The 13564-nt window shown below is 42.6% G+C and overlaps 1 protein-coding gene across 3 annotated transcripts in view; it reads left to right on the forward strand.

Moving 5' to 3' along the window:
• rictora (RPTOR independent companion of MTOR, complex 2 a) overlaps positions 1-13564 on the forward strand; it is a 238828-nt gene that overhangs the window by 184511 nt on the left and 40753 nt on the right. For 2 of the 3 annotated variants that reach the window (XM_072593117.1, XM_072593134.1), the window contains 3 exons: positions 5145-5251; positions 8543-8772; positions 9763-10807. In XM_072593117.1, the coding sequence (XP_072449218.1) occupies positions 5145-5251; positions 8543-8772; positions 9763-10807 (1382 nt within the window). The remainder of the gene's footprint in view (positions 1-5144; positions 5252-8542; positions 8773-9762; positions 10808-13564) is intronic. The other variant, XM_072593126.1, reaches the window with a different exon arrangement.

The following is a 13564-nucleotide window of genomic DNA, read 5'->3' on the forward strand; positions in this document are numbered from 1 at the left end:
AATTATAAATGCAAGTTATAAAGGTACCGTTGTAATTATGGGTAACTTCAATCTACATATAGATTGGGTGATTCAAGTCAGTAGCAATACCATAGAGGAGGTATTATTGGAATATTTATATGCTAGTTTTATGAATCATGTATTGAGGAAACAAATAGATAAAATGCCATCCTTGATTCTGTATTATGTAACAAGAAAGGAATGATTGACCATCTATTTGTGCGTGCGCTCTTAAGGAAGTGTGATTGCTATGGAATAGAATTCTTAATTATGGAGAGGGACTAGTTGTCTCTGAGACTATGCTCGTAAATTCATAATAGTGTGGTACTGGAAAAGCTCAGCCAGTCAGGCAGCATCCAAGGAGCAGGCGATTCGATGTTTCGGGCATAAGCCCTTCATCAGGAATGAGGCTTGTGGGTCGGGGCTGAGAGATAAATGGGAAGGGGTTGGGGTTGGGGGAAGATAGCTGGGAAAGCAATAGGTGGATAAAGGTGAGGGAGAAGGTCCAAGGGGGAAGTGATGTAAGGGAAATTGTGATGGTCTGAGGCCTGAGCTACCTATGATAAATTGGGATTATTCTTGAAAGGGATGATAGTTGATAGGTGATGGCAAATATTTAAAGAGTGGGTGGAAGAACTGCAAAATGCCAGTCTGACCTAAAAATAAAATGTGGTCATACCATAGCTAACAAGGGAAATAGTATCAAATTCAAGGAAGAGGCATACAAATTGGCCAAAAAAAGTGACGTCCCTGAAGATTGGGAACAATTTATAATCTGGCAAATGGAGAAAAAGAAACTGATTATGAGGGAGGAAATAGAATGAGAGTAAGTTTGCAAGAAGCATTCAAACTGATAATAAAATCTCTTTTACAGGTATATAGAGTCATACAGCACAGAAACAGCCCATTCAGTCCAACTCGTTCATGCCAACCAAGTTTCCCAAACTAAACTATTGCCACTTGCCTCATATCCCACTAAATCTTTCCTATTCAAGTTCCTATCCAAATGTCTTTTAAATGTGGTAATTTTACCTGCACCTACCACTTCCTCTGGCAGTTCATTCCACATCTCACCCTCTGGAGAAATTGTTCCTCAGGCCCCTTTTAAAATGTTTCTCCTCTCACCTAAAAAGTATGCACTGGACAGCAAAAGTTTCTGTGTGGACAATTTTATTTAATCCAGATATTTTCTTCAGTTACAATAATAATAAACTTAAATATGCAATTAGTTTTTCTTGGGGAAAATAGCTAGCAGGATAGAACATAACTTGGTAACACTCCGTAGCGTGGTCAATCCATTATAAAAGTTTATAGGAACACGCATCAAGAAGCCAAACTAATGCAGAATGAAAAATTATTATATCTGTTGCATACAAAATTTCCACACTCGACTGAATCACAAGATCATTGACTTGTTCATTTTCTTGGCAGGTTAATTCCATTACTCAGTTTCCCAAAATAAAAAAAAAATTTCCTTTTCAAGATTTTAAGTGTAATTTTTGACCTATTGAGCTAGCTATGACGGGCGGCACGGTGGCACAGTGGTTAGCACTGCTGCCTCACAGCACCAGAGACCCGGGTTCAATTCCTGCCTCAGGCGACTGACTGTGTGGAGTTTGCACATTCTCCCCGTGTCTGCGTGGGTTTCCTCCGGGTGCTCCGGTTTCCTCCCACAATCCAAAGATGTGCAGGTCAAGTGAATTGGCCATCCTAAATTGTCCGTAGTGTAGGTAAGGGGTAGGGGTATGGGTGGGTTGCACTTCGGTGGGGCGGTGTGGACTTGTTGGGCCGAAGGGCCTGTTTCCACACTGTAAGTAATCTAATCTAATCTAATCTAATCTAATGACGAGAAAAAGATTAGTAAAGGTGAATATAGGTTCCCTATAGTCAGAAATATGGTAATTTATAATCGACAACCAAGGGATGGCAGGCTAATCCAATGCATACATTAGTTACGTCTTCACAAGCAAGACAAAATATAGGGAGCAGAGGTCCTAATGGAAAGGAGAAATTGGAAGAAATTAATAGGGAAAAGGTGTTGGAGAAACTAAAGGGATTAAAGGCAGATAAATCCCTGTGGCCAGAATACTTAGTGGCCCTAGAAATAGCAGGTAGTCATCTTTGAAACTTTTATAGACTCTGGAAAAGTTTTCTATGGAGGGTAGCTGACGTAACCCCAATATTTAAGAAGGGAGTCGGAGAAAACAGTGAATTATAGACTGGTTAGCTTGATATTGGTAGTGGGAAAAGTGCTGTAGTCCATTATAAAAGATGTAATAGCAGAACACTTGGAAGAGAGTGACAAGATCAGAATCAGCATGGATTTATGAAGGGCATATTATGCTTGATACATCCTCAAAACATTCTAGCAAAACATTAACGAGCACAGTGAATAAAGTAGATATGGTTTTCTTGGACTTTCAGAAGACTTTTGACCATGTCCCACATAAGAGATTAGCATGTAAAATTAAAGTGCACGGATTTGAAAGTTTCTGTGCTAAATGGATTGAGAACTGACTGATAGGAAACCAAAAGTAGGAATAAACTGTCTGGATCTAAGTGGCAGGCAATGACTGCTTGAAACCCAACTGTGACTAATTCCTGGGAAGGTGGGACTGACAAATAGAACATAGAAGAATACAGCGCAGTACAGGCCCTTCGACCCTCGATGTTGCGCCGATCAAAGCCCACCTAACCTACACTAACCCACTATCCTCCATATACCTATCCAATGCCTGCTTAAATACCCATAAAGAGGGAGAGTCCACCACTGCTACTGGCAGGGCATTCCATGAACTTACGACTCGCTGAGTGAAGAACCTACCCCTAACATCAGTCCTATATCTACCCCCCGTTAATTTAAAGCTATGCCCCCTTGTAATAGCTGACTCCATACGTGGAAAAAGGTTCTCACTGTCAACCCTATCTAACCCCCTAATCATCTTGTACACCTCTATCAAGTCACCCCTAAACCTTCTTTTCTCCAATGAAAACAACCCCAAGTGCCTCAGCCTTTCCTCATAGGATCTTCCTACCATACCAGGCAACATCCTGGTAAACTTCCTCTGCACCCGTTCCAGTGCCTCCACATCCTTCCTATAGTATGGCGACCAAAACTGCACACAATATTCCAGATGCGGCCGCACCAGAGTCTTATACAACTGCAGCATGACCTCAGGACTCCGGAACTCAGTTCCTCTACCAATAAAAGCCAGTACGCCATATGCCTTCTTCACTGCACTATTTACCTGGGTGGCAATAGGGAGAGACTGGATTGTTTGGGACTATAGTCACTGGAGTTTATAACAAAGAGAGGGGATCTCATAGAAACCTATATAGTTCTAACAGAATTAGACAGGGTAGATGCAAGAAGGATGTTCCTGATGAGCAAAGTGTCCAGAACCAGGGATCGCAGTCTAAGGGTAAAAGGAGTAGGCCTTTTTAGGCAGAGATGAGGAGAAATTTCTCCATACAGAGATTATACAGAGATTATTGAGACTGTGGAATTCTCTGCCACATGAAAAGAATATAGGGAGATAACAGGATTACAGTACTGAGTTGGATAATCAGCTGTGGTCATACTGAATGGCAGTTTTGGCCCGAAGTGTTGAATGGCCTACTCGTGCTTCTCTGTCCCTCCAACACCCTATCCACTGTGTTGACAATGAGATCTTTGCTCAGCAAATACTTTTTGCTGCATGTTGCCATGATGATGACATTTAACTGTAAATTCCGGCCCCTGCACACTCTGTTGCTCTAATTCCTGATTTTCATCAACCCTCATTCTTTCTGCAGTATGAGAAGAGGAAATCATTGGACGTAAATGACATAAATCTTTGGAATTTTCTAGCCCACAAAGCAGTGAAGTCAGCCTCATTTGAATCTATTTATTCAAGGCTGAGTTAGCCAGATTTTTCATCAGTAATGGAGTTGAGAGTTATAACAATGGGAAGCATACAATTGGAATTGAGACAACAATTAGATTAGCATTGTGTTTATTGATGGGCAGAGCAAACCCAGTGGCTATTCCTATTTCATAAATCTTAATTTCTTGTCAATCTAGCATTCATTCCAGCTCAGTTCTGTGAAACCATATCTCTATACACTTTTTGATGCACTGCATTTTCCACACTCATCCGTTTGGAATTCAGGTACAGAAAACCCAGTTGCATCACAGCCATTTTACACTTGGTAGGGTACTAATTGTCTCAGGATGGGACACCTTAAAGAACTCTCAGCCCATCTGTAGTTCCAGCAATGTGTCCCCACTACCAGGGCTGCAGCCAGTCTACCATGGTGAAGAGATAATTGAGGCCAGACTGAAGATACGTCTGGTGTATTGGCGCCAGAGCCCAGTGAAGGGAGTGAGGAATGGGTTTAAGAGCCAGGGGAAGTGTTCTGACCCTGAGGGCAGATCTTGGCTCTGATTGGCACAGTGATCGCCAAAGAAAGTTTGCAGCCTACCAGGCTCAAACCCAGCTTGTAAAAACTGCCATGGAGTTTGTCTGGAATGCCCCCATCATGGGAGAAATAGCAGCAAGTTGGTGGCATAGTGCTAATGTCACTGAACTAGTAATCCAGAACACCACACTAATACTCTAGGGGCATGGGTTCTCTGCTCTAGTGACACTGTTGCAGATGGGGAATTCAAATTCATTAAAAGTCTGAAATAAAAAGCCATCTCCCTCGCAACCATGTAATCACTGCCAGTTGTTGTAAATATTAATTTGATTCATAGTCCTTTAGGGAGAGCGGTCTGCCACCCCAATCTGAACTGACCTACATGTGAATCCAGACCCACAGCAATATGGTTAACTCTTCACATACTGCTGCGCAAAACATTGTGACCCTGGCAATGACTGCAACATCCCAAGAATCTTTTTTAGAATGAGACCAGCTGGGATCAAGCAAAAAAAGCTGCAAAAGCACTCCCTGACCTGGCTGTCAAACAGCAGCAAGGAAGTGTAACATACAGCCCTACACTACCGTTATCTTCAAAACCTGCTCCAAACCCATCTGTTTAACAGTGCTTACAATTGCCATGTTCCCTTTCTGATTCTTGCTTTTTGCTTTTCTTTCTGCATAAGTGATGCAAGACATTGGTTAGTAAGAGGCTTCTAACCTGAATGTGATGTGCATTTCAGGGTAACATTGGCTCGTCAAATTGGGGATTGAATTTGCTTCAGGAGGAGAACGTCATCCCAGATGTTATAGCCCTGGCCCACACTTGTGAAATTCTCTCTGTTAGAGGGTAAGTAGTAAATATCATGGAATGCGCCACCCATTTGTCCCATTGGGCAGATGCAACATGGGTTTGTGAAAGGCCGGTCGTGCTTAATTAATTGTTTGGGATTCTATAAAGACATTACGAATATGGTGGACAACGGGGACCCAGTAGATGTGGTGTATCTAGATTTCCAAAAGGCATTCCACAAGGTGCTGCACCAAAGGCTGCTGAACAAAATAAAGATGCATGGTGTTACAGGCAATGTATTAGCATATTGCTTTAGAGGATTGCTTTACCAACTAGAAACAAAGAGTGAGGATAAGTGAGTGCTGCTCTGTTTGAAAATCAGTGACTAGTGGTGTGCCTCAGGGATCAGTGTTAGGACCGCAATTATTCACAATTTACAGAGATGATTTGGAGCTGGGGGTGACATGTAGTGTGTAGAAGTTTGTGGACAACATTTAGATGAGTGGCAGAGCAAAGTGTGCAGAGGACTGTGAAAATTTGCAAAGGGGCATAGATAGTTAAGTAAGTGGGCAAAGATTTGGCACATAAAATACAATGTTAATAAATGCAAAGTCATCCGTTTTGGTAGGAATAACAGTAAAAAGGACTATTACTTGAATGATAAGAAATTGCAGCACGCTGCTATGCAGAGGGATTCTGGGTCTCCTTGTGCATGAGTCACAGAAGGTTGGACACAGGTACAACGAATAATTAAGAAGGCAAATGGAATTTTGTCCTTCATTGCAAAAGGGATTGAATTTAAAGGCAGAGGGGTTATGTTGCAGCTGTGCTGGTGAGGCCACACCTGGAGTACTACTAGCAGTTTTGGTCTCCTTACTTGAGAAAGAATGTACTGGCACTAGAGGGGGAGCAGAGGAGGTTCACTAGGTTGATTTCAGAGTTGAGACTGAGTAAACTGGAATTATATTCATTGGAATTTAGAAGAATGAAGGAGGAGGAATCTTAACAAAGTATATAAATTATGAAGGGAATAGGTAAGATAGAGGTAGGGAGGATGTTTCCACTGGCGAGTGAAACTAGGACAAGATGGCATAGCCTCAAAATTAGGGGGAGCAGATTTAGGACCGAATTGAGAAGGAACTTCTTCACCTAGTGGGTTGTGAATCTATGGAATACCCCACTCAGTGAAGTGGTTGAGGCTTCCTCAGTAGATGTTTTCCAAGCTAAGATAAATAATTTTTTGAACAGTAAAGGAATTAAGGGTTGTGGTGAGGTGTGGAGCTGAGGCCATGAAAAGGTCAGCCATAATCATCTTATATGGCAGAGCAAGCACGAAGGCCTAGATGGCCTACTCTTGCTCCTCACTCTTATGTGGATCTAAATGAGCACATGATAGTCTCTCTCAGTGCCCTGAATGCCTCAGTAACAAACTTTCCCTCATCAGAATTCATTGCAGATTATTGAAGTTTGCTGTATTCGTTGAATATATAGACTGTACTTATTGCTTTCTGATATTTTGCTAATGTTTAAGATAAATAACTTTCCCTGATGATGAGTCCCAAGTATTTGTTGTCTTAATAAAGTATCTGAATACTTCAAAGGGCTTAGTTTTTCATCTCACTTCCAGGTACCAGGATCCCTCTTTTGTTGCGCACACATAAGTAAGACCTGGGTAACATTCACGTTTGGACTGATAGTGGCACGTTCGCAGCACACAAGTTCCAGGACTGTATAAACATTTTGGTTACACAAGCAGGTCAGAAGCTAGGAATGCTTGCTAGTAATTCACCTCCTGATACCTTAGAGCCTGTTCATCATTGACAAGGCACAAGTCAGGACTGTGATGAATACTCCCGCTTTCCTGGATGGGTGCAGCTCCAACAACACTTTAGTTTGATACCATCAGAATAGAGCAGCCTGTTTGGTTGGCATCCCCTCCACTACCTTCAACATTTACTTCTATCACCAGCATCAGCAATGTATAGCATCTACACGATTACCTGAGTTACTCACCGAGGCTTTTTTTCATAACACCTTCCAAACCTGCAACATCAAGGCATGGAGCCCCACCTGCAAGTTTATCTAAGTCCCACTCCATCTCACTGTTCTTTCACTGTAACTAGTTCAGTCTCCTGGAACGCCCTACCTAACAGCACTGCAGGTATGCCTACACCAAAAGTAACAAGCCATTTTCAGCATGATATCTTGGCAGTAGCACCGTACAAACATAGTAACTGATGTTTCAGTTAGAAAAGCTGCTGCGTTTGTCAGTTCTGCGTTGTGTTTTAAGGCTTTGATACTTGATCTTTGTTAATGGTGCTGCTGTTACAGTTACCATATAGCAATGTGCAACATGTTTATACTGATCCCAACCATTGGGCACTACATAACTGCACCGGAAAAGAGATGCACGGAAGAGGCAGTGAGCTTGTGTTGTTGGTATAAGTACTGCAGTAAATATAAGTGTTTGAAAAATGTAAGCTGAGGTCAGCATGGTTTTGTGAAAATTATGTCATTGCTAGTTATGTTAAAAATCTCAACACCAGCTTAGAGTTCAACAGGTTTATTTGGAAGTACAGTTGTTTTTTTGGAATTTTGAACACTACTCCTTTCTCAGGAGGCTAGTGGGGCAGGATCATAGGGCACAGAACTTATACTGAAATATCAAAGTGTCATACAGATGATGCGATGTATTGAACAAATCTTGATAGCTATTAAGTCTTTAATCACTTAGAACAGGTTGCAGGTTTTGCATCATTAATATGTAAATCCCAGAACAACTATCAAGTCACATTTCTGAGCTAACTTGAGGTTTTAAAAAAGTGACATCTCAGTTCAAACAATGCATTTAAGGTGTGGGATTAAAGGCTATCTGTATCCCAATCTTGAGTCAGACCGATTCTATTTCCAAAGTAGGAATTTATAAGATGTCACATAGACTGACTGCCTACAGATTGTGCATATTTTGAACAAGATGGAATGTATCTACAAATGCAGATTCACCCCATAGACTTGTATGTGTGTCTGTGTGCATGAGTGAGACACCTTTTGGTCTTTAACCTGATGTGTGATTTTTTAACTTTGTCCACCCTAGTCCAACCCCAGCATCTCCACATCATTGGTAATTATCCTAGAAACATACTTTCACAATCGGTGAAGTAATGGATAGAAGTGAATGTCCCTCTGAATTATTTTCTCCACTAACAGGTCTGATAATCATTCTGAATCTTATTCTCCAGTAAAAATCCTAATAAAATGGCCATATAACCTCTTCATTTGTCCTTGAAAAATGGATTTAAGGGTGCCTTTTATTTCCACTGATCTGTGTTCCTTTTTCTGTTCCCACAGGACGTGTCTGTACGTACTGGGTCTCTTGGCAAAAACAAAGCAGGGGTGTGATATCCTGAAAAACCATGGTTGGGATTCAGTCAGGCACAGCCGCTTGCAGCCCTGGCCTGTGGCTCCTGATGACATGGAGCAGCTGTACAATGAGCTGTCCTCAATCCCTAGTACACTGAGCCTCAATTCTGAATCTACCAGTTCCAGGCATAACAGCGAAAGTGAGTCAGTGCCTCAGAGTGAGTATCATATGAAATGGGACTTGCCTAAGTGCTCTCAGCATAATGAAGTTATCTTACCTTCAGCATGGATTTCTGAGTGAAATGTGCAGTGTTTGCTGGCTGGTTGCTTAATTCCTAATCATACAATGTTTGCGTTCCTCTCTCCTCTCTCCTGACTACCACCTGATGAAGGAGCAGCACTCCAAAAGCTAGTGTGCTTCCAATTAAACCTGTTGGGACTATAACCTGGGGTTGTGATTTTTAACTTTGTCCACCCCAGTCCAACACCGGCATCTTCAAATCATCTCTCCTGGGAGTGTTGATCTCTGCTGGGGGAGGCTTGGCAACTGTATGTATAAGGCTCAACTACCCAATTGAACTTGAGCCTAAAAATCTAGAGTAACTCACATTATAAAATAGAGACATCACTTGGCAATTTCATACTAATCATCAGAAATAGAGCTGGCTCCTGTAGCCAAAGAGATCAGAAGATGCTAAGGGGAAGCAGCATTTTTTAAAATCTTCTGTGGGATGTGGCTGTGCTGGCATTTGTTGTCAGCCTGAACTGGCCCTTGAACTGAATGGTTTGCTCAATCATTTCAGAGAAAACAGTGAAGAGCGGGCCATTTCACTAAGAGTCACACGTAGGTCAGAGAGATGAGGGTACCACATTTTCTTCCTTACAGGACGTTAGTGGACTGGATGGGTTTTTACAAATATTCGTAATAGTTTCATGGTCACTATCACAGAGGCTAGACCTCATAATCTACCAACTCAATGCCATTGCAAATGGTAGAGAGGGGCAGTGCTTTCTGCAGTAAGTTCTGGCAGAGGTAGATTGAAGCCAAGTTCCGAAATGTTAAACGCTCTGTCTTGAGGTGGCTGCAACAATCAGTTGCAATTTGTCCTGTTTCAGCTTTAATAATCTCAATTGGGCAAGATTCCATAGAACTCCTTACATCACATATATAAGTTAATGGATGTGCTGTGGGCTTCTTTGTGTTACAGGCATGTTTATTATGGAAGATGATCGCTATGGCAGCAGCACAACCAGCACTTTTTTCCTAGATATCACTGAGGAGGGTGATCAGTCTTTGGAAAAGCCCAAATCAGCTAAAGAGAAGGAACGAAGCCCCTTGAGCATCCTCAGCTCTTCTAGATTTGTTACTCGGCGCTTCTTCAATAATCTGACTTCACTACCTAGCAAGAAACTGCGCAGTGGCAGCGATTCCAAGTCCAGCAAGGCAGCAGCAGATGCGAAGCAGGTTCAGCGGCGCATTCGTGCTGTCACTGAACCAGCCAACAGCACTGAGTATTTGCACACTGAGGTGTTTACCAGCATCTTCAATGGTAACCGATTGCACAAGAGCCACACACTGAGTTTGGAGACCTCCTTTGTTGGGAGTAGGGATCATGGCAACAGAGGAAGCTCACAGAGCATCTCTGAGTCTGAACTAAAGCGCCCAAAATCTATGTTGGGAGATAATCACCAGGAACAGATCATAAAGGATCGGTCTATGGGTGACAGCACGACTGGCACACAGTTCAAAAGCCGCAGCCAGAGCTTTAACACTGATACAACGACGAGTGGCATTAGCTCTATGAGTTCTGTCAGTTCAAGTCCATCTGGTGAAACAGTCCGCCTGGACCCTGCCAATGCTGACACAGACTGTGGCAGCCTGAATACAATAGTCAGTGCACGGACAGTGAAGACCAATGTCTCCCTTACTCCCCAGTCAAATCACCTACCTCTGTCCAAGTCAAACTCTGTGTCACTGGTCCCTCTGGGGTCATCTCACACGCTCCCCCGAAGGGCGCAATCACTGAAAGCACCTTCAGTTACTACCATAAAAAGCCTGACCGATTACAACTTTAGTTATACAAGCCCACGTGATGCATTTGGGTATGCCACACTGAAAAGACTACAGCAGCAGAGGATGCATTCATCACTGTCACACTCTGAAGCCCTCGCATCTCCAGCAAAAGATGTGCTGTTCACAGACACAATTACCATGAAGACTGGCAGCCTGGATTCACGGTTGACACCAAGAAGGTAATAAACCATCCTTCTGTTATATATTGAATAATACCATATGTTCAGAAAGGAGGATTTCTAAGCAGTGCACAAGAACATGATCTTTCAATGACACGCCTGGCCCGAATTGACAATTCTGGGATATCTGAAAAGGTTGGAAAATCTGTTGGAATTCTGTGAAGATGTAATTAATAGAGTTGACAAGGGGGAGCCAGTCAATAAGGTATCTTTGGACTTTTTCTGAAAGCGTTTGACCAAGTTTCACATCAGAGTATTGTGCAAGATTAAAATGCTTAGGTTTGGTGGTAGTGTATTGAGATGGATGGAAAACTGGTTGGCAGAGAGGAAATAAAGTGTCGGAATTAATGGGTCTTTTTCAACTGGTAACTAGTGGGGTATCACAGGGATCCGTGCTGGAACCCCAGCTATTCACTATATAGATTAATGATTTGGATGAAGGAACAAAATGTAACATCTCAAAGTTTGCAGATGATACCAAGTTGGGTGGGAGGGTGAACTGTGACGAGGATGCACAGATCCTTCAGCATGATCTGGACAGGTTGGGTGAGTAGGCACATCAATGGCAGATGCAGTATAGTTTGGATAAATGTGAGGATATTCACTTTGGAAGCAAAAACAAGGCAGACTACTACTCGAATGGCTGTAAATTGGGAGAGGGCAGTGTGCAGTGGGACCTGGGTGTCCTTGTGCAGCAGGCGGTAAAGAAGGCAAATGAAATGTTGGCCTTGATTGCGAGAGGTTTCGAGTACAGGAGCAGGGATGTGTCGTTGCTGTTATACAGGGCCTTGGTGAGGCCACACCTAGAATATTGTGGGCAGTTCTGGTCTCCTTTTCTGAGGAAGGATACTCTTGGTCTTGGGAGTGCAGTGAAGGTTTCCCAAGCTGATTCCAGGGATGGTGGGACTGACGTAAGAGGAGAGATTGACAAGGTTAGAATTGTTTTTGCTGGGGTTCAGACAAATGAGGGGGGAGTCTCAGAGACTTATAAAATTCTAACAGGACTAGACAGGGTAAATGCAAGCAGGATGTTCATGGGGGGTGTGTCCTGAACCAGGGGTCACAGTCTGAGGATTCTGGGTAGGCCACTTAGGAAGGAGATAAGATGTTTCTTCACCCGAAGAATGGTGAGCCTGTGGAATTCATTACCACAGGAAGTATTTGATGCCAAAACATTGAACATATTCAACAGGCAGCTAGATATAGCACTTGGGGCAAATGGGGTCAGAGGTTATGGGGAGAAAGCGGGATTAGACCAATGAGTTGGATGATCAGCCATGGTCGTGATGAATGACAGAGCAGCTTCAAGCCCGAATGGCCTCTTTGTGTTCCTATTTTCTATGTTGTGACTGCAGCAACTTGTTCAGTACCTTTTAATATCATTCAAACTTCACTTCCTAGGAATCTTAAAGCAGAACGTATGATACCAAATCACATAGGGAGTCATTGGTTCATGTTATGATCCTGGCTGATGTACTGGACAAGTAAGGTCTCAGGCTAAAATGTGTTGATAGATCAGTTTTGTTTTGGTTTTAATAGTGTGGTTCTTTCAGGTGCTACAGGTTCAGCTTTAACAATGAAACCGAAGTTTCCATAGGAATTAGGAGTGGTAATAGGCATTTCAGCCTTTCGAGACCGCTCCACCATTGAACATGATCATGGCTGATCTTATCCTGGTCTCAACTCCACTTTCCTGCCTGCTCCCCATAGCCCTTTTATCTCGCTTTTCATCAAAAACATACCTACCTCTTTCTTGAATCTGTTGATTGATTATGCCTCCACTGTATCTGGCAGAGAGTTCCATAGATCTACAACCCTTTGAGAGAAGTAGGATCAAAACTGCAAGGAGGAGAAACTATCTCCTCTCATTCTGTCTATTCCCTCTGTTTGAAACTGTCCCACATCCACCTTATCAATCCTTTTTAGCATTTTATATACCTCAATCAGATGTCCCCTCATTTGTCTGAAATCAAGCTATTCAACAGCTCTTTGTGCTTTCATCCCTGGAATTAACCTTGTGAACTACCTCCAGTGCTAATATATCCTTCCTCAAATAACATGGAGGTGTCCATGTCAGACTGGGGTAGACAGGTTTATTTGGACCTGATGAAGCTAGCTACCTGACAAAGGAAGAGCACTCCAAAAGCTTGTTCTTCCAAATAAACATGTTGGAATTTAACCTGTTGTGTGATTTTTAACTTACTCAAATATGGAGATCAAAATTGGGCACATTATCCTGATGTGGTCTCATATAATTATGAACAAAACTTTTATTGCAAGAGGACTGGATTACATATATGCCTGGATTCCATTTGCTTTATTATTAGCTGCACCTGCGTACCTACTTTCTACAATTCATGCATAAGGAGATCTAAATCCCTCTGCATTGATGCATTTTGAATGTGCTTCCCATTTAAATAATAAGTTGCCCTTTTATTTTTCTGGCCAAAATGAACAACCTTGCATTTATCCCCATTAAACTCCAGCTGCCAGATTCCGGCCCATTTTCTTGGCCTATCAATATCATAGATTCCTTACAGTGTGGAAGCAGGCTTACCAAGTCCACAGTGACCGTTTGAAGAACATTCCACCCAGACCCACCCCATCATTGTGACCTTGCATTTCTCATGGCTAATCCACCTAATGTGCACATCCCTAGCCACTACATGGGCAATCCACCTCTCTAGGAGGACACCCACACAGACACAGGGAGAATGTGTGAACTCCATACAGTCGGCTTACGGTGGAATTGAACCC

This window comes from Chiloscyllium punctatum, chromosome 2, assembly GCF_047496795.1.
Source record: "Chiloscyllium punctatum isolate Juve2018m chromosome 2, sChiPun1.3, whole genome shotgun sequence".
Classification (NCBI taxonomy): domain Eukaryota; kingdom Metazoa; phylum Chordata; class Chondrichthyes; order Orectolobiformes; family Hemiscylliidae; genus Chiloscyllium; species Chiloscyllium punctatum.